This window comes from Ambystoma mexicanum, chromosome 1q (assembly GCF_040938575.1).
Source record: "Ambystoma mexicanum isolate Mex_15411 chromosome 1q, UKY_AmexF1_1, whole genome shotgun sequence".
Lineage (NCBI taxonomy): Eukaryota > Metazoa > Chordata > Amphibia > Caudata > Ambystomatidae > Ambystoma > Ambystoma mexicanum.
Genome location: NC_090922.1, coordinates 450,905,732 through 450,927,685, shown reverse-complemented (window position 1 = coordinate 450,927,685; position 21,954 = coordinate 450,905,732). Strand labels below are relative to the sequence as shown.

The window sequence follows — 21,954 nt, the reverse complement described above, 5'->3', positions numbered from 1 at the left end:
TGACGAGCTCAAAGAGCCAAGAAGGAACCAACGACAGTAAAAAAAAAAAGCGCAAGGCACTTTAAATCTCAGACATTGTGATTGACTGACTGTTTTCTGCCAAGGTGGTCGACCTGGCCAAGGGTGACAGCTAGGGAAGGACTGCGATCTACCAGTGTGAAGAATACTGGGTGAGCTTGACACCTGTAAGGGTGCAGAAGAAGGACTCTAACACAAAGGTGGCATATTTGGGGCTAAATACTTTTATTCAATGATAAAGCAAGAGAATACCTATCTTTCCCTGTTTATTTATTTATTGAGCATTTGTTAGGCGCGTGTACAACAAAATGGTGTTTCCAAGTGCAGCAAGGCAAGTGAGAAGGGAACAAGGGAGTAAATATAATGGAAAAAAGAACCGTAAATATAAAAATATAAAAACGTGGTCCTGCTAGGCCTTGTGACATTCGGACGTGCAAGTGCAGTGAAGAGAAGTGCAGGAGATGAGGGATGAGTGGTGGGAGCAAGGTATGGGCAAGTGCTGGTGAGCCGGGCGGGAACTTCCAAGGAGTCCCTGGGGAGGAGGACACTGGCTATGTGCTGGGCGGAGGGATCCCAAAAGTGGGATGCACAGCTGACAGGCAAGGGGCCCACAAGGGCAGTGCTGAGCGGAGTGGGGGGGGGGTGTAGACTGGGCAGATGGCCTTTTAACCTGTGAAATTCATGAAGGACCCGGTCGCCAGTCTCAGTGGCAGTGGGGTGGTTAACAGGGAAGGTAAAGCGGTAGAAGTTTTGAGAAGTTTCAAGAACTTAAGCAGGTCCAGCTCAAGTCTGAAAGGGGCAGAGAGGCTGTTCCAGAGGGAGGCACCAGCCGAAGAGAGAAACCTGCCCCCCACTTTCTACTTGGAAAGGCATTTGACAATCAGAGAGTTGGAGTTAGTTGTGTGGAGGGCTCTAGCAGGGAAGTATTGAGGGAGAGAAAGTTGGAGATAGCGTGGACCCATGCCCCAGAAAGCCTTGTGTCTGATGCAGATGGTCTTGAATTTGATCCTTGAGGCCACCGGGAGCCAGTGGAGGGATGTCGGGGCTGGAGAGCTATGGTCCCTGGGCTTGAGGCCAAGCATAAGTTGTGCAGCCCTATTCTGGATTAGCTGAAGGGGGTGTAGGGAGGAAAGGGGGAGATTGAGAAAGAGGCTGTTGTAGTAGTCCAGCCTAGAAAGGACCGGCGCTCTGGAGACTTTGAGCTTCTGGGCAAAGGTGAGGAAAGGGAGAATGCCTCTAAAGAGGTGAAGCTGGAAGTGGGCCTTCTGTTCCTAAGAGGGGTTTCCCTACCTCTGCTAAAGATCTAAGGTGACTGTGAGGATGTCTGTTAAAGTAAATGTGTCCACCATTCTATGTCAAGAAAACATTTTTCTGTCCCTTACACTATAAAGTAAAGAATAAAGCGGTACTGTTCTGGTCCCAGGAGAATGACCAAAACCCAGGAGAAGGGAGGCAAAGTTCCACAAAATGTTATCTTGGTGGACCAGGAGAATGCTCCATTCTCCTGATGTCCTGTCTCAGATAGCCTGGGGGAATGACTCCCTTCCCCATGTCACAAAGTTCCAAGCAATATTGACTTTATGGGCAAGGAGAATGCCTCCTTTCTCCTGGCGTTCTATCTCAAAATATAGCCTGGGGGAATGACTCCCTTCCCCAGGCCTGTTGGACCGTCCTCCTGGTCTGAGTTACCAGGAGAATAACTCCCTTCTCCTGGCGATCTCAAAAAAGTCTTAGAACCAGGGGGAATGACTCCCTTCCCCTGGTCTTCTCGCTTGCCAAGTACTGACACGAGGGGTATAGTCCTGCTCCTTCTATTCATACCAGGCTTTTGTCCTCTGTACCTTCTAGCCCCTCCTATCAATCCTCACACTGTTTTGTTACCTTACCTGATCCCAGGATGCACAGGCCAGTTCTTCCTGGGGTGCCTTTTCTACTCTGTATGCTGTGCGGGCATCTCGGTGTCTCAATGCCTTCACCTCACAGATCTCCTGCTCAGCCCTTGCACTGATGGTATGGACGCTGCCTCTTGCATTCACGCCACCATCTGCCAGCTGCCAGTTACTGTCTAGATGCCAATTGGCAAAGGAGTCCCGCTGCCATCTCGACTCCGGGAGCAGACTGCTCTCGCCTCCATCTTGGCCTGCTCCGCGTCTGCTTCCTGGGCTTCAGTCTCTCGTCCTGGTTGGCTGTGTCTTTCTGATAGGTAGTCCTTCTTTGGTTTTCATGGCATAGGAGGAACCACGCCTCCAGAAGTCTATACTGATGCAGTTCCTTCTTCGTATTGCTCTTCATTGTTCCTGTGTCCCACCTCGTGTGAGTACTTGGATTACCTATGCTTCAGATGTTGTTCTTCCTCTCAGTACTCTCCAGAAATGTAAGGTAGTTTGCCTTGTAACGGTACATTGATCTACTATCTGCAAAGAGTTTAGCAGAAGGAGATGCTAGAGTGTGTGGCGGTCTGATGTTCTCATAAGGGATATACCCTATATGGTCATCCTTCGCCCTAAGGGGGTCCCTCCCCTTTAGATCCTTTTGCATTATACCATCCCAGGGGTACTATCGGGTGACGGCCTCACCTCCTCATGGAAAAGAGTTCCCCTGTGCGGCAAAGTGACAGGAGTAGGTGAATCGTCACATACCTTACTGCCAATCCTATAGCACCCCAGTCGGAACATAATGTTTGGATTATTGTAAAATTAAAGACTTAAGTGAAGTTATGTTTGGTTTGGCTGCTGTTCCTTGAGCAACAGAGGTTATAAACAGCATACACAATGTATTGTGCCTTTTTATCTATGATCTCCCTACATGAAGAGCTTGTCTTTCTCCTACCTTACACTAGGTGGTCTTGTCCTCACATTCGAAATGATATGTATATTTTTTCTATTTATTTTCCCATTTGTATTTTAATTGACTGTTTACCATCAACTAGTGCCCATCCTTGGTCTTCTACTTGTATGCTAAGTTAAGCACCCCTGTTTTGTTGTTCTGTACGTTTGACTGGGAGTGATGATCTGTTTTTGGGTGGTGTGTTACTAACTTTGCTTTTCTCTAAATGTCCTGTTGTAGATCACAGATGGAGCAAACGCAGTTGTACTTGGGAATTTGGGGGATATTTCACCCCCTCTTGCAATTATTGGTGGAAACTGTGCTCTTCAGGGCTTTGACTATGAAGGAAATGATCTTTTTTGGACGGTGAGGCTACCATTGTTTTTAATATTGTATGCAATGTTCACAATATTGTTTTGGAATCTATTCTGTACATTTCTAGAAACAATATTTAAATGTTACTGTGAAACTTGCTTGAGTTTAGAGAAATGGGGCAAGAACCCAGCCTTAAATTGAAATGCTGACTCTTTTATTAATGTGTTCCTGTGATTGACATGAAACCTTGATTACTTGGAGGAGAATCCATCTACAGGCTTAGGAGAGCTTGCTTGTGTCTACGCTGGTATTACCCCATTTTCAAATTTGACGGAAGATAACCATTTTTTAGCCATGCTAGATAAAACTTGTCATTCATAGTTTAACACAGCCTCTTCTTCCTGTTATGACTAGCTGGAGGAAATGTGTCCTCTTTGCCCCTTTTGGGGTGATATTATACTATGTGTGAGATATCTACAGCCCTTGTCTGCCATTTACAGAACCTGGTGGCACTTAAGTTTCTCTTGTTTGATTACTGAATTTGAAAGCTTTGGTGGGTTATGTTGTATCTCTGCCACTAGGTCATGGGACAGGCTAATTACAGGTATCAGAAACCCCCAACACCTTGTAGTTCATGCTTTGAGAGGGGGTGGTCTTACCCCTCACACCGCTTCCCATCACCTTCCTCTTAGTGTTGCTGAAGTGATTATGTGAGTATGCGCAATTCCTGCCTGATGGTGTCAGACATTCCATTTCTACATCTTCCTGGGATTGTGATGCTCTTTTTCAGTGGGGTCAGAATGGATTCTTGGCAGGTAGAAAGATGTAAGTTGTGGGGCGTCAAAAAGAGAGAGATCAGGAAAAGCGAGTTAATGAGGAAGTCGATGGAGGAAACGAAGGGGGACATTAGAGAGAGGCAGAGTGTGAGAGGGTAACTGATAGGGGGACAGTGGGGAAAGCAGAATCAGAATGAGTGATTGTGAGGCAGAGTAGAAGAGAGGAAGAGAACTTAGAGAGGAAATGAAAAGATATGTGGAGTGAAAGGCAAATGATGGCAGTATATAGGAGGAAGAAGAGTAGTTCAGAGAGAGAAGGCAGAAGGGGTAGATAAAACATTGTGGAAGGCTTGGGTGAGGGGGGAGAGTAGAGGCAGGAGAAGCGAGAGGGAAAGGAAAGATGAGGGAGCAGCTGGAGAGTGGTGTAAAGCAATGCTCTGTGTGATGAGTTGTGTTTGTATGCTATGTCAGTTGTATGGAATGTGTATTGTGTTGTGGAATGTGTTTTAGGCGAGAAATGGTGTACCTGTGTATGTGTGTGTGTTTGTGTGTGATGTGGTTGTATAAAGTGTGTGGTTTGTGTGCTGTGTCATATGAACTTTGGTCTGGTGTGTGTTAGTGTGCTTGCACAATGTGTGTGGTGTGGTGTGTTATGCTTGCATGGTCTTGTATGTATGTTGCGTAGTTGCATTTGTTTTGTTTCTTATGTCATTTGTGTTGTGTTGTGTCACATGATTCTGTGTGTTATGGTAGGTTACTACACCTTGCTATAGTCTGGTGCAGGATAGAGCTGATGGAAGGAAGGGTACACGAGAGGAAGAAATGTAGGTTGAGTCCGTTTTGCAGGATGTATTGTGTGGTATTTGTTACAGTGTGTGCATTGCGTTAGTGTGTGAATTGTAAGTGTTGTGTGTTTCATTGTGATATGTGCATTGGAAGGTATGTGAATTAGCCGTTGTGGTATGAGCAATATATGCTGCTGTATATGTACATTGTGATCATATTTGTCATGAGTGTTGTGGTATGTGTGCTGTGTGTTCTGTAGTGGCATGTGTTTTTTTGTTGTGTGTTGTGCAGTGAGTTGCTGTTTAGTTGCTTGTGTAGTGAGTATGTGTATGGTTTTCTGTAGCGGTATGTCTGTTATTTGTGCTGCATATTGTTTGTATGATGATCAAGGTGTGGGCTACATTCATGCAAACAAATGTTTGGTACTCTCATACCAACCAAGGTTTATGCATTTTCTTTCCAACCAACAGTCATTACCCCTCCAAGTAACAATAGTTTTTGTCCATCCTCCCAACTAAGATCAGGCAATCTTGCCATGCTAACATAATTTGCTTCAATCACCGAAGTGTGGTTCGGCACCATACAACATAGGTTTGTCTCCACCTTCGCTCAACTGAGGCTTGAGCCTCTCCTATTCAACACATTTTTAGTCTCCACTTTCGCACACCCAAGATTTGTGTCCCACTCTTCCCAAACAATCCCCACCAAGGTCAGAGATCACTCTTGCTCATACAATCTCCATTGGTTATTTCTGACTTGCTGGCTTTACTGACCCCACCCACATTAGGAGGTTTGTATCTCACTTTTCATAACCTTGGTTTCTGCTCTCCTATAACCAACTGGTTTGTGCTCTCCCAGATGAGAGGTGTATTCCCTCATTTGCCATACCGTGGGTTTCACCATTCATTACCCAATTTAGTGGTCCACCCTCCTCCATCAAGTGTTTGTGCTCCGCCTCCATCCACTAGAGTTTTATGGCCTCCTCTGGTGAAATGAGATGTATTTTTTCTTTTATTTCCACTGAAATACCTCAGTCTTACCACCACCCCCTACTGAAGAAGATGCTGATAATCAAGTATATTGCCACATATAGAGAAAATGATTGGCTCAGAAATCGTGGCATACTTTTAACCTGTTTAATAAAATGTGAAAGTAAATATATTTGTTAATGTTTTTAGTTGGCCAAAAAGACAATAATGTACCAAACGTTGCACTTTTTTTGATTATGCTAATGGTTACAGTTTCTTACAGTGTGCTATCAGATTGTAAGAAGATACAGTTATCAGTAACATAGTAACAGCTCTTTTTCTCTCTAGGTTACAGGTGATAACGTGCGTTCATTGGCTTTATGTGACTTTGATGGTGATGGCAAAAAAGAGGTTAGTGCTGTGAATCTAAATGCCCAATATGAGTTTTGATCTAAGTACTTAAGTTGATTTCATTACTGCTCAGTGATGCATTAAAAAGATAGCTTTGGGCGAAACCTTCATTCCAATAAGTTTAGATATTGTTCACCACTATTTGTTACCAAAACAAGATTGTTTTCATTTAGCAAAATACATGTTTTTAAGAAATTTGTAGAAATCGGCATATATTTATTTAACTATTTTTCATCTGTAATCATTATATGCGTACTCAGGCTCATAACCCTGTAATTCTCAAATCAACATCTTGGAAACAAAGCAATACCAAGCAACTCGGGCGACAATGCTAGATTTCTATTTAATTTTGTCCCGAATCTGTAAAAAAATAATGATTCCTGTTTGTTTTTTGTTCCCTTTATGCACTCATGCTCAACTCCAGTAATCAATTGGTTGATTCCCATATTAAATATGTATTTCCATTTTTGGAGAATCTTTTTTGTTGTAGAGGTGCTTCCATTAATTGCAAGTCCAGCCACTTCTCTATGTAGGGTCAGCCACATCCTGTTTGTGGTGTGTCTTGCTCATGTCTCCCCGGAACAATGTGTGCTGTGTGACACAGGTTTAATGTCTCCTTACTTTCTGGATCTCTGCTGTAACACCGCCAATATGCCATTGCACAGCCTCCTTGATTGCGGTGACCCATTCTCTTTCTAAGCGCTAGTGCTGTGGCTATAGATTTGTGTTTTGGGTAGAACCATAACTTGAGTGAAAAGTGGCAGAATCAATTACAAGAATGTAAGTAATTTCAGACTTAGCTGCCTGGGGGAGTTGGTGACTGGAGCAGAAAGGAGCAGTTGGTCTCTGGTAAGGGTTATCTGAATATGCCCTGGGAAAATATTTTCTTTTCTAAAACCCCTGAGGTTACATCCTCCCACCCCCATGTGTGGAAGGAGCCCATACAGCTGAATACTGAAGAGTTTCAACGTCTTTGGTGTGCTTCTCAAAGGTAGAAACTTTGGAGTTGGACCAAGTATGGCCTCTGGCAAAGTCCTGGCACCATTGAGATGGATTTTAAAACTGGACAGACTGACTGGAAAAAATACTTAAAAACAAATATGGTGATTAAGCGGGTAGGGGTTTAGGAGACCATAAATGGCCATGGGAAATAAGGGTTAGCATTTATTTATGCTCAGCGGGAGAAGGTTACACAGACCCCATTAGCGTCCTCTCAGTATTCTTTCTGTTGATCCATGATAGAGTTTAGCAACTCTGTTAACCTCTGAAGGTTAGAGGCCCCCCGCAGGTCTGCTAGTGAACTGTCACCAGAGTCAATAAAGGTACATCCCAGGAGGGAAGAAGACCAAGTGAGAGTGATGTCAGGCTTTTATCTAAAATTAGGGCAAACAAAGTCTACTCTGCACACGCCGAGAGCGCTCTGCAGAAATCATGTTGCAAATTACTTTTATACAGAGAAATGTTCATCAAGTTGTGGGAAGGCCTAGGGGGCACATGAATGGTTGGGATTGGTCACAAAGAGGAGGCACCTATAGGTGCTATATGGTCGGCGATTGCTGATTGGTCCTCGGGTGGGTGGCGAGTTGACATCATGATGTTGTGTGCCAGGTCAGGAGTTCATCCGGGCTCATCTTGTCCAACCTCCGACGACTGGACATTTTTAATTTCATTTTGCCCTTGTGGCCACACATTCTCATCCGGTTGCATACTTAATCACTTCAGTTGGCAATGAGTTGCACATGGGAAAACAAAGCATGAATCTCCAATATTGGACATCAATTCCGTGCCTTTTACCAAGTGTATCGTTTTCATGAAAAAATACATAGACATATTTGAATACCGGGTTGGGGGCATTTCTTCATTATTTACAGGGGGAGGCAAGGGTATATGGTTACTTCGAATGGATTCCAGGAAACACATTTAATCTGCGGACATATCCTGTCTTAGAGGGCCTTTCTGATCGTATGTCTAACCAACATAACTCTACACTTGGACAGGGTATTCAGGAATGGGCTTAAGGTCCTCTTACTGATGTCTTTGGTTTCACATCTAATAGAAACTGTGGGCTTTAGTTATATTTACATACAACAGGGTGCAGCTTCATTTGCATCTAGCTACTTATATATCCAAACACAATACTCTATAACATTGTTCAAGCTTCATATGCTTTCAGCCATGATCATTACACAGAGGTAAGGGGGGTGGAGGAAGAGAGTGATGGCTGGCACACAATCAATATGACGTGCATAACTAAGTTTAATTACAATTCATATGACTGTCTAACGATATGTCCAGACATGCATTCTGCTTTATTAACAGCGAGGTAGCATTGTGTGAGTTTGCATATGTCTCTGATTTGTCTACTTATCATAGGACTGTACGTTGATCGTGCAGGCATTCGATTGTTATAAATCAGTATACGCTCTAGTTTCGATAGAACGGACTATCATAAGAAACCTCTAGCATCTACGTGTGTATATTTACATTGTTATGTTTTAGTGGTTCATTGAAGGTGCCAACAGGCTTGTGTGTATTCCAAGTACAAGGAAGGGGCCTTCGCTCATACACATGAGTAAGACAGGAGAAATACATTTGTCACCTCAAAAGTCTTTCGTGCTGTTGACTCTGCTTTGGGATACACAGGGATTAGGTGTCTGTGGCCCAGGTCTAAAAGGTGCGGGGAAGGTTTTACAGAGACAGATAGCCCTGGCCTTCGCCTCTTCCCCTTAAGCTGCCTCGGAGTCGAAAGAGGGAGTTTAGACGGCAATTGATACAGTTCGGATATTGTTACTTTTCTACTGCCAGCCTTCTCATGGGAACCAGGCAGTTATGTGGATGGCAAGAGGGAGGTGGTGGGAGGAGCGCTACACTGACTGTATGCTTCCAAAGATGTTTGTAGGTTGGAGTGAGAACCGGGCACCCTTTTCGTCTATTTGCAAGATGGAGTCTGTGTGGTGCAAAATGGAGTCTTGGCTTAACTCTATAGTTTCATGTATGAGGATGTGGCAATGACCATGTGTGTGTGTGTGTGTGTGTGTGTTTGTACGAAAGGGGCAATGGTTCCCTGAGGTGTTCCCGCATGAGTACTCCAGGTCCGGGGCCCTGGACCTGATGCATGCACTAATGGGCCCACCTGGGAAGCATGGGAATAAGAGGGTGGGGGGTTGAATGGCCCCTCCTCCTACTCATTTCCCCCTTTCGTTACTTAAGTAACGAATACTGCAGCTGTCCCAACCTTTTGTGCTCTTTCTCCTCTGCCACTGCTTGGTCCCATGCTGGTGTTCCCTTTATTGGCATCCATGCCCTACATACTACGCGCAGGCTATGTCCCAGTCTAGCATATTCATCGGGGGTGCAGCTTAGATACATACACCCTCCATCCCCCTCTAGATCCACCCATACCTCCTTATACCAACATAATTCACAGGGTTCTTTTATGGTTGTATGGTATAAACTGTCAACTATATGCCCGGAGTTGTACACTGCTGTCATTCTGTATTTGGGACCTGGGGCATCCCCCGTCTGCACTTCTGCCTTGTGTTTTATTTGTGCCACACCATTTGCACGTCCCATTGTCACCGTCATTAGTGCGCCGTTTGGTACTGCATTTGCGCAGCATCGAAGGCCTAAATGACACACACAGAATATTAGGAGTAGAAAGAAACGATGATGGGCATAAGTACTTTCACAGTGATTCCAAGCCATGTAGGCACCCATGAAAACAGGTTGTCGAACCAGGCGCTGGGCTCAGTTCCTCCTTTGCTCTTCATCCTCTCGCCAAGATTATGTACGGCAGCAATCACGTGTGATAAGGAACCATTCTCCGCGTCGGCAGAGGGTACAAATGGGCAACTTGCACTCCCGATTTTTCCGCAAACACCTCCATCGATTGCAGTCAATAAGTCCAGCACGTATCGATTTTGCATTGTCATTAGCCGCAGGGCACGCAGTTCCACCTTAATGACGTTAAATCCTTCTTCGGTGTCGTTGGCCAGCTGGATGAGTTCCCACCTGGTGATCTGCAGCCACTTGGCATTAGCTCTTGCCTAAATGCTGGGAATAAGTGATACAAAGAATGTCTCCACTGAGCTGAATAATCTGTCCTTGTCTGGGATCTCAGCCAAGATGTCGGACGACTTTGTGTAGATATAATTGGATGATCTTTTTTTCCTTCTGAATGTGCCTTGCTCCTGTTCTTCATGCAGAACATCTGTGGGCTCTTTCTCAGCTGGCGTGGGGAATGGCGTTTATTCTTGTATGGGCATTTCATGCTTCCCGTTGATATGGCTCTCGGGAATCGCCATTTGTGCGGAGTGCAGTGTTGCCATGGAACACGTCCCTTTCCAGGATTGTGAAAGATGCAGGTAGGCCATACCACCGCAAACCCAGTATATGCCCATTAGAGCGGAGGTGCCTTTCCTCAGGTCGGGGATTATGAGCAACTTGCTGCAATTTTCATTTCTCCCCATGTCCTTTTTCCCTTCTCCATTGAAGCACAGTTCATACGAGATGTTCCATTGTAACTTGAAGGGCTTTTCGATGGTGCTGATCCATGTTAGTTTGCTTATATGCTCAGTCCGTGTGGGGGTGCATGTTCTCTGTACCCATGCAAGTTTATCTTCTGAGAGGCCTCGGAGTGCTTCTGCTTTGCACAGCACTTCCTCCTTCTGCCATTTGTTGTCAACATGTAACACGCCTTTAATCACCAGGAACGGTTCTTTATGCACACTACTCCCTGTGGCCGGGAGTAGCATGTGCGATCATTTTGTATCTGATTGACGCCCTAAAAGAGCCCATACTTGTCGCAGTCGTGAAATGTCAGGCCCACACTCAAGGTGATGACGTCATCTCATTGGGTAAGGCGGCAGCAGATGCTGCTGCCAAAGAAGCTTCATACCTACCCTTGAAAAGTATTTGCTTGAAAAGTATTTTTTATCCGGCACAGCGTAAGATGTACAAGACATTGGGCCTCTGCAATTGGTATTTCTTGTGGCAACAACACTTTGGGGGTACCTGAGGCATGGGGGATAAGAGAACAGATGTAGCAGCTCTCATTGGTGGTCTGCTGCGCCGTATGGCTCATATCGGCATACCATTTATTTGCTTGATGGGGGTGTTGTGGGTTCTCAACAGTATCTAAGTCGAAACTGTATTCTTTTCCCTCTCCTTCTACCTCTGTTTCCCTTCTTCTCCTTCCCACCATCTTCTCTTCCGCCCCCACTTTGCTTACTTTTTACAACACTGTGGAAGTTGTAGGTGTCTCTATGCATCATCTTCCTCTTATCATACCCTTCTCTGATAGTTGATACGGATGGTTTAACACCCATGTCAATTCTGAGGGTATCTTATTATTCATTGTGTATACATTGAAATGTGCATCCTTTATTATAGGGGGTGATGTTATATTGTGCATCTCAGTGACATTGTTTGTAATGTTCAGGTTGTGCTCTGGGGTCCAATAGCCCCATACCAGCCTTGCCCCATCCCAGATCAAGTTGGTCCCCTTCTCAATTGCTTTTAATCCAGCACCCCCCTTACCAACATCGATAGAAACGGACACTATAGCCCAGTTCAGGAATAGGCCAAATAACACAGTGAAAAACACCACAGCACACAAAAATAACACGCATTCATACGAATAGCTAGGCTGTAACTCTCGCCTCCTTCTATTCCTCTTTTCTCTATCGCTGCTTGTGTTCAGAGGCTTGTCCATGCTTGGTGAGTTTCCTAATAAATGAAATATAAGCATTTGTTACTCATGCATAGCACTATATACATTACATTGTTTTGACCACATATCAGTTGTTTTAAACTCTCAACATTATTATTTGATGTCATTCCTGCTTATCATTTAACATATTTATACTTGTGGCCATATCCGTCCATAGCTGGTCCCACATCGTACGTTTGGGGAGGAGGGGAGGGATGGAGGCATGTGTTGTGCTTAAACCACTTCGCTGCTGGGGAGAAGAAAACGTTAATCACACATTGTTACTGTATACCACACTTTGAATCATGAAATGCAATTATTTTCATCCGTTTTCTCATTATTTGTAGCTACACATATTGTCATATTTATTCTCTTATTCACACTTCTTATCTTGACTAGAATTTGTCAAACACTCAATGGGATATCAAATTGTCATTCAGTCCCTTTATTGCGTTTGAGTGACACCTTCTTCTACCCTTTCTTGGGCATTTAGATCATCTATATTCCCGCAGGCTTTGCACGCATCCGTCAAGTGTATCCAATAGCGCAACCCCTCAACTTTTACAGCTGTGGGCGTACAGAATATTACCTTATACGGGCCATTGAACCTGGGTCCGTTCCACCTCCTTACAAAACTTCTAACATAAACCATGTCACCTGTCATCAGTGGCAATCTGTGCTTTCCCTTGCGGGTGCTGTTGTATTTGCTGGCATGTCATGTGTGAAAGGTGGTGCTATTTGTTTTGCTATTGCACGTGCTGCTTTTGTCAAGTTTCTGAGATATTCGTGGAACTCCTCTCCTAGGACGGTGGCGCTCTGATGGGCGTCTGACTGCCTGCGCAGGGGTGAGTGAGCTGTGTGCATCCTCCGACCTGTCACGATTTCATGTGGAGACAGGTGGTGGTCCTTACTTGGTTGATTCCTCATTTCAAAAAGTGCTAGGGGTAAACAATACACCCAGTTCTTTTTGAGAGTGTGGCACAGTTTGGACAATCTACTCTTGAGTAATCCGTTCATTTTTTCTACAACGCCATTTGATTGCGGATGATAAATCGTGCAGAGCTTGTGTGTTATGCCTAGCATCACTGTAATATGTTTGAACATGTCATTTACAAAATGCGTTCCGTTGTCGGAACGGATGACATTGCAGATGCCTCAGCGAGGGAATACTTCTCTCACTAGGAATCTATCCGCGCATCATGCGTCTGGGTGGGCACATGGTCCTGTCTCCACCCACCGGGAGAATGGGCACACCACAACAATCAAGTATCTTGCTCCATTACACCTTTCTCCCATGTTGGCGTAGTCTATGTGTAGTTCTCTAAATGGCGCTTCTGGCTTCGGTAGTGTTCCTCTGAGTGTGCGTAGTGTCATGCCAGAGTTATACGTTTGACACGTAATGCATTCCACTATCAATTTTGTGACGTGTTCCTGCAATCCGGGGGCAAACCAGTTTTCTTGAATCTCTGCAGTAATGTGCTGTTTGGCATTGTGGGCTGGGAAGTGCACCTGCTTGAACGCTACCTCTAGCAAATTGATTGGCATTACCACTTTGCCGGTGATGTTCTGTCTCCAGAGTAGGTCAGTTCGGGACTGACTGCACCCTGCTTCACCCATAATTCCTTTTCCTCACCTGGTGCAGCATGTTGTAGCTCAATGATTTGGGAGACTGGTAGCGCATTGAAGCTTCCTGGCTGCTCCTCTTCTATTGCCTTCTGCAATATATACTCACTGTAACGCTCACCTGATTCCCGTAGAGGTGCCGGTCTTGACTGGGCGTATACCGTATCTTCAAAGGTGATGTGTAACACACGGCTGGCTCTTTGGGCTGGGCCTCTGTGCACTGTATGTCTGACTCGAAGGGTAAGATGTCTGCAGATAGAAAATATGGGATTAATGAACTGGTTATTGAATGTCTCTGTCTTCTTCCCTTTCTCTTCTCCTGTAGAACCCCAAAGGTTAACGCTCTCACCTTAGGTAAGTGAACGCCGTGCTCTCCATCTGCCTCGGGGCAGGGTGTCACAATGGCTCCCTGGTTTACTCGACTCCTCACCACTATCCACCGTGACCCTTAAGCCCTCCTGCTCACCTGCTGTCTCTTCTTCTGTTTGGAGTCCAAATCTCCTTCTTCTCAGGGCCTCTTCTCGGGAATGCAGATGGGGTCTGCCTCGAGAGGAAGCCACCCTGCCCCTCTGACTCGGGGCCTAGGGGGGCCCCCGAACCGGGGCAGACCAATGAAGGGGAAAAAGCCACAAGGCACAAAAAACCCCTTCCGATGGGATCGGATAACAGGATGCCAGGTCAGAAATGATGTGAAGGATTCCACACGGAACGAACTTCCTTCCAGAACGAAGGTAGGATGGGGGTGATGGAACTCGACAGGTAGAAAGAACAGGAAAACTGCTGATGCCTATTTGATTGACAAAACAGAAGGACTGCAGAGAGAAGGGGAGCCAGAGAGGTAAGGGAGAGGATGAAATGGCAATGCAGAACGTTCTCAGGAGAGAGAACGAGAGAGGAACAGAAGCACGGAGAAAGACACTAGAGCGTACCAACCCGGAAGCCTAATGCGAATAGGTTGCAACGCGCGGGCTTCCGGGTTGGCGCTCGTAATAAAGTGCGCCGCTGATCCGACGCCGGAGAGCTAGACCGCGGCGGGAGAACGTGCAGCTGCGTAGCGGCCGTAGCAATGGCCGCTCCGCGCCAGCGTCTCCACCACCGCCAGCGGCCGCGGCAGCAGCTAGACCGCGGCTGGAGAACGTGCAGCTGCGTAGCGGCCATAACAATGGCCGCTCCAGCGCCAGCGTCTCCACAGCCGCCAGCGGCCGCGGCTGCCGTGCGTGACACAGGGTGCTGTAACCAGTTTCTTCACTGGATAAGGGGAGCAGGCCTCTTGACTTCAGAGGACTGCTGTCCGTCGTTTACTGCACGAACGGTAAGTTTCGAGTAATTCTAATGTCTTTAAAAGTCTTTAGTAATGATGTCTCTTGTTTTGCAGGGTTCCGGCGATGGCGGATGACCGGCTGAAGTGAGTTGAAGATGGAGCCCGTGTGATGAATAGAAGCGCCCGGAAGCACGTAAGTAAGCGCTTGTTGCCTGCTTCACGATGCGCTCTAACTGTCTTTTTATTTTGCAGGTACAAGTTCGGAGTGGCTGCAGGGTGCCGGAATACCCACTGGGTTAGATGTGGAAAGGAGTAATGGCACGTGAGTATTAAAGTTCCCCAATGTCTTTAAACGCACCTTGTTTTGTCTTTCAGATGCGGGATGCAGCGCCGAAGTCCTCCGGAGCGTGCGAAGAGTTGGTAAGCTTTTGTCTTTCAGATGCCGGAATGCAGTGCGAAGAACTCCGGAGTGCACGAAGAGTAGGTAAGCCTTTGTCTTTCAGATGCCGGAATGCAGCGCGAGGATTTGGTGACAGCCGATGGACCAGGTAAGTGAAGCGCTGTCACTGAAGACCGTAATGCTAACCTGTTCTTTCTTGTCTTTCTAGGTGTTGCTGAAGACTGGATTCAGGATGGTAAGCCTTTTTCCTTAGGCCCAGGATCAGATGCAGAAGACACGATGAGCGTTCTGCTGCAGAGGATGCAGAATAACGCAAAGCAAGATTCATCCATCGGGTGTGGTTTAAATAGCCTCCTGTAGTGCTTAGGTGTCTCCTTCCACAGCCACGCCTAGGTAAGAAAAGAGTTCCTGCTTTCTAGAAGAGTTCCAGTGTTCTGAACCTAGGGAGTGGCTCCTGCCCCACCCAACAGGAAAAGTAGTTCCAAACAGAAGAGGATCAGAGGCTCAACTGGCAGGCACGTAAGCAGCATGGTCTGCTGCAGGTAAGTCCACCCAAGCATTATCAGCCCGGCGCTTCCAGCGCTGGGACTGGGCATATTTATGAGCCTGGTGCCACTGGCGCCAGGACTGGGTCCAAAAGGTCCCAATTGGGACTGGTTGGCACTCAGAACCTGGGTTATGGATCTGCTTCCAAGGGAGTTGGGAAAACCCTGACCTTTTGGAAGCAGAGATCATGACAGTACCCCCCCTCAAGGCCCCTCCCAAACCGGGCTTCTCCGGGGGTTTTGGCTTGTCAGGAAATGTTCGGTGAAATCTTTTGATTAGGCGAGGAGCGTGGACATATTCAGCAGGTTCCCAGGATCTCTCTTGGGGGCCGTAGCCTTTCCAGTCAATTAGGTAAAATAGTTTAGATTTGGAGATCTTGGAGTCCAGAATGCTTTTGACTTCAAACTCGAGTTCTCCATCAACTAGGATGGGTTTTGGAGATTTAGTTAGTCGGGTTTGAGGTTGCACGGGTTTTAATAGAGAGACGTGGAAGACCGGATGTATCTTCATGTGCGTGGGCAAGTCCAACTTGACCGCTACTGGGTTTACTATGGTAGTGATGGAATAGGGACCAAGGTATCTTGGGTTGAATGTGCGTGGCCCTTTTAGAGGTAGATATTTGGTGGATAACCAGACTTGATCCCCTACTTGATATTGAGGGGCTTCCTTCCGATGTTGATCTGCTCCTTTCTTGTATTGTTCTTTAGCCCTTTGAAGGTGAGAAACAGCTTCCTTAAAGGCTTGGGTGATTGTAGAATGCAGGTAGTCTACTGATGGTGTTTCAAGATCTTGGAGGGGATCCAACTCCGAGGTTCGAGGGTGACTGCCGTATAAAAGAAAAAACAGGGTTTTCCCAGTTCCCGAATGGACAGAGTTATTGTAGGCATATTCGGCTATCCAAAGGATGTCTTTCCAAGTTTTTTCAGTTTGTTGCAGCATGCAGCGTAAATACTGTTCCAGAGTTTGATTGGTCCTCTCGGTTTGTCAGTCGGTCTGAGGGTGGTGACTGGTCGATAGTCTCACATCAATTTGAGCCGACCGACAGCAACTTCGCCAAAAATGAGAAATAAATTGACTACCTCGATCCGAAATTAGAACCGAAGGAAAACCGTGCAGTCGGACGATGTTTTCGAGAAATTCTCGGGCCAGAGTTGCTGCTGTTGGCAAGCCTTTGAGCGGAATGAAATGCGCCATCTTGGAGAATAAGTCCACGATTACTAGAATCGTATTGTATCCGGAGCATGGCGGTAGATCGGTGATGAAGTCCATAGAAAGCGTTTGCCAAGGGCGAGGTGGGATGTCAATAGGGCGTAAGAGGCCTGCTGGTCTTTCCTTTTGACTCTTGTTTTGGGCGCATACTCCACAGGACATTATAAAGTCTCTGATATCTTTTTTCCAAGACGGCCACCAGAAGTAGCGCTTGATCTTTTCTGAGGTCTTGGCCATACCGGGATGTCCTTCCATTAAAGAATCATGATAACAAGAGATTACTTTTTTCTGTAAATCTGTGCTGGGCAGGTATAATCGTTCTTGGAAATACAATAAGTTGTCCTTTACTGCAAAGTCCTTTCCCTGCAGATGCCAATTCTGTATGTCTACTGGAGTTACAAGTTGCCTGGCTTTATCCTTAACTTCCTCTATGGATTGTGTGGCGATTACACCCAGAATTCTTTGTTCGGGAATGATTGGTACAGGTTTAGGGTTGATCGAGTGTTCTTCCACTCCCATCCGAGAAAGGGCATCAGCTTTACCGTTTTTTGTACCAGGTCGATAGGTAATTATGAAGTCAAACTCTGCAAAGAATAATGCCCAACGGAGTTGTCTAGAGGATTGGGCTTTTGCGATTTTCAAATATTGCAGGTTTCGGTGATCCGTAATCACAGTAACGGTGTGTCGGGCCCCCAGCAGATAATGCCGCCAAGCCTTAAAGGCAGACTTGATAGCCAGAAGTTCCTTGTCAGTAATCGTGTAATTGATTTCAGGAGGCGAGAATTTGCGGGACCAAAATGCCACGGGATGCAACTGATTGGTTACCGGGTCCCTTTGTGATAGAACTGCCCCCATGGCAAGGCTTGAAGCATCAGTTTCCACGATGTAGGGGAGTTCGGGGCGAGGGTGTTTTAAGATTGGTGCAGAGATAAATTTAGTCTTCAAATCCTGGAAAGCTTGTTCCGCCTCGGTAGACCATTCAAAACGTTTGTTTTTCTTTAACAAGGCAGTGATGGGCTGGACTATTCGAGAAAATTCGGGGATAAACCTGCGGTAAAAGTTAGCGAAGCCTAACATGCTTTGCACACCTTTTACGGAGGATGGTGATGGCCATTTGAGAACTGCATCGACCTTCTTTGAATCCATACACACTCCGCTAGGTGATAATATGAATCCCAAGAATTCAACTTCAATCACGTTGAAAACACATTTTTCCAACTTAGCGAAAAGTTTGTGTTGACGCAATCTTTCGAGGACCATTTTCACGTGTTTCCGATGTTCAGATTCCGATGAAGAATAAACGAGGATGTCGTCAATGTAAACAACAACACACACATCTATGAGCTCTCTGAGGACATCGTTCATAAAATATTGAAAGGCGGCCGGGGCATTGCAAAGTCCGAAAGGCATGACCTGATATTCAAATAGCCCATATTTGGTGCGGAAGGCCGTCTTCCATTCATCGCCCTCTTTTACTCGTACCAAGTGGTAGGCTCCCCTAAAATCCTGCTTTGTATATATGCATGCTTTTCTGACTTGGTCCAGGAGTTCAGGGATCAAAGGTAACGGATATCTATTCTTGACGGTGATCTGGTTCAGGGAGCGATAATCTATACAAGTTCTAAGGTCTCCTGCCTTTTTTGGAACGAAGAACAAAGCTGAAGAAGCAGGGGACTCGGAAGGACGAATAAACCCATTTGCCAGGTATTGATCCAGGTATTGTCGAAGGTGAAGGTTCTCAGGCTCGGTGAGGGCATAAATTCTACTACAAGGAGGAGTAGATCCAGGTATCAGGTCTATCTGGCAGTCATAAGACCTATGAGGAGGTAGAGAGTTAGCCTGATCCTTCCGGAAAACATCTTGGTATTCTAGGTATTCGGGAGGTAACTGGGGAGTCTCTGAAGAAATTGCTGCCAGTGCAACACCAGGTGGAGGGTGACAAGTAGAGACACATTCTGGAAACTGGACCGTTCTTGCTCGCCAATCGATCAGAGGATTGTGTTTCTCTAACCAAGGTATTCCTAGAATAATCTGAAACTGAGGAGCCTTGATCACATCGAACACGATCTTCTCATGGTGTCCATCTTGACTTACTTGCGTCACTTCTTGAGTGGTATGCGTTACTGGTCCGGAGGCTATCTCCGTTCCATCCACCGTAGTAATGACGTCCTTTACAGCCTTGGGACAAAGAGTTAGATTCATCCTCAAAACCATTTCATGATCCACATAATTGCCGATGGCACCGCTGTCGACGTAAGCTTCAATTGCATGTAATCGATCCGGATTATCAGTGCTAATGAGGACCATAGGTATCACGAAATGCGAGGTCACAGAACTGGTTTTCACGCTCGGCAAGAGGACCTCTATTCTTGTCGGGCGAGGTCGTTTCCCTGCTCAGAGTTTGTAACTTTGGTAACTGCAGCTCCTACTGCCTTCTTGGCAGGTTTCACCGGACAGTCTCGAAGAAAGTGCCCTGAGTTTCCGCAATAGAGGCATAATTGCAACTGTTTTCTCCTTTCCCGCTCCTTTTGTGTTAGAGGACCTTTCAGGCCCCCTATTTGCATGGGTTCCCCGGAGTCTACTCCTTTGGAAGGAGTTGGCGGTTTGGAAAATATTCGAGGATCAAACTTGGAACGATCGGCCTTCCTGTTCTGCAGTCTGTGATCTATTTGAACGACTAAGTCTATATAGTCCGAACAATCTTGTGGGGGATTCACTACTTGGGCTAACACATCTTTGAGCTCTCCACGTAGACCTCTATAAAACAGCGTAATCCTTTTGTCCTCAGGCCATTGAGTTTCCACTATCAGTCTGTTGAAAGACGCAATATAAGCCAAAAGGTCTTGATTACCTTGTCGCAACGAAAGAAGCTCATTGTCCAAGGCCTGCCCCTGTGAATGTCTTGCGAACAGTTTTTCCATACTGAGCTGAAAAGCTTGAAAATCATGGAGGACCGGATCATCTTGATTTACTAGAGGGATCGACCAGTCTGCCGCATTGCCACTAAGGTACGAAAGCACGAAAGCTACTTTAGCTTGATCAGTTGGAAAGGCTGCTGGCGGGCATAAGAAATGCAACCGGCACTGATTGATAAATACTGCAAACCTCTTTGGGTCACCAGAAAATCGTTCGGGCGGAGCCAGAGGTACATTCCCAGGTAGGTTGATCTGCACTGGATTCATAGAGGATGTAGAAGGAAGATTTCCCCCAGATGCGGGTAACGGGGTCTGTCTGGCTTGTGACTGTAGCAATTGTCTAGCGAGATCATCTGTTCGCTCCTTGGAAATAATCAGTTCCCTTCTTAGAGCGTTCGTTTCCTGACGGGCTGCATGCACTTCTGCCCTTAGTTCCCCAAGTAACTGGGCTAGCTGGTCGGTATCCGAGGTTTCCATAGCGCCTGGACGGGAGTTTTGCGGTAGGCTTTGCGTTCTGTAACGCTCACCTGTTTCCCGTAGAGGCGCCGGTCTTGACTGGGCGTATACCGTATCTTCAAAGGTGATGTGTAACATACGGCTGGCTCTTTGGGTTGGGCCTCTGTGCACTGTATGTCTGACTCGAAGGGTAAGATGTCTGCAGATAGAAAATATGGGATTAATGAACTGGGTTATTGAATGTCTCTCTCTTCTTCCCTTTCTCTTCTCCTGTAGAACCCCAAAGGTTAACGCTCTCACCTTAGGTAAGTGAACGCCGTGCTCTCCATCTGCCTCGGGGCAGGGTGCTGTAACCAGTTTCTTCACTGGATAAGAGGAGCAGGCCTCTTGACTTCAGAGGACTGCTGTCCGTCGTTTACTGCACGAACGGTAAGTTTCGAGTAATTCTAATGTCTTTAAAGTCTTTAGTAATGATGTCTCTTGTTTTGCAGGGTTCCGGCGATGGCGGATGACGGGCTGAAGTGAGTTGAAGATGGAGCCCGTGTGATGAATAGAAGCGCCTGGAAGCACGTAAGTAAGCGCTTGTTGCCTGCTTCACGATGCGCTCTAACTGTCTTTTTATTTTGCAGGTACAAGTTCGGAGTGGCTGCAGGGTGCCGGAATACCCACTGGGTTAGATGTGGAAAGGAGTAATGGCACGTGAGTATTAAAGTTCCCCAATGTCTTTAAACGCACCTTGTTTTGTCTTTCAGATGCGGGATGCAGCGCCGAAGGCCTCCGGAGCGTGCGAAGAGTTGGTAAGCTTTTGTCTTTCAGATGCCGGAATGCAGTGCGAAGACCTCCGGAGCGCACGAAGAGTAGGTAAGCCTTTGTCTTTCAGATGCCGGAATGCAGCGCGAGGAGTTGGTGACAGCCGATGGACCAGGTAAGTGAAGCGCTGTCACTGAAGACCGTAATGCTAACCTGTTCTTTCTTGTCTTTCTAGGTGTTGCTGAAGACTGGATTCAGGATGGTAAGCCTTTTTCCTTAGGCCCAGGATCAGATGCAGAAGACACGATGAGCGTTCTGCTGCAGAGGATGCAGAATAACGCAAAGCAAGATTCATCCATCGGGTGTGGTTTAAATAGCCTCCTTTAGCGCTTAGGTGTCTCCTTCCACAGCCACGCCTAGGTAAGAAAAGAGTTCCTGCTTTCCAGAAGAGTTCCAGTGTTCTGAACCTAGGGAGTGGCTCCTGCCCTACCCAACAGGAAAAGTAGTTCCAAACAGAAGAGGATCAGAGGCTCAACTGGCAGGCATGTAAGCAGCATGGTCTGCTGCAGGTAAGTCCACCCAAGCATTATGAGCCCGGCGCTTCCAGCGCTGGGACTGGGCATATTTATGAGCCTGGTGCCACTGGCGCCAGGACTGGGTCCAAAAGGTCCCAATTGGGACTGGTTGGCACTCGGAACCTGGGTTATGGATCTGCTTCCAAGGGAGTTGGGAAAACCCTGACCTTTTGGAAGCAGAGATCATGACACTCACCCGTTGGACTTTTGGGTAGGTATGAAGCTTCTTTGGCAGCAGCGTCTGCTGCTGCCTTACCCAATTAGATGACATCATCACCTCGAGTGTGGGCCTGACATTTCACGACTGCGACAAGTATGGGCTCTTTTAGGGCGTCGATCAGATCACTTAATAATGCTGCGTGTGTTGTACTGGTGACCCATCGGCCCTCCTGAATCCCCGTCTACTCCA

General features: G+C 46.5%; 1 protein-coding gene across 1 annotated transcript in view; it reads left to right on the top strand.

Annotated features, from left to right (window-relative positions):
* Nucleotides 1–21,954, top strand: part of BBS2 (Bardet-Biedl syndrome 2) — a 1,290,628-nt gene that overhangs the window by 182,609 nt on the left and 1,086,065 nt on the right. The window contains exons 4-5 of the mRNA XM_069640291.1: nt 3,085–3,210; nt 6,038–6,100. Of these exons, the coding sequence (XP_069496392.1) occupies nt 3,085–3,210; nt 6,038–6,100 (189 nt within the window). The remainder of the gene's footprint in view (nt 1–3,084; nt 3,211–6,037; nt 6,101–21,954) is intronic.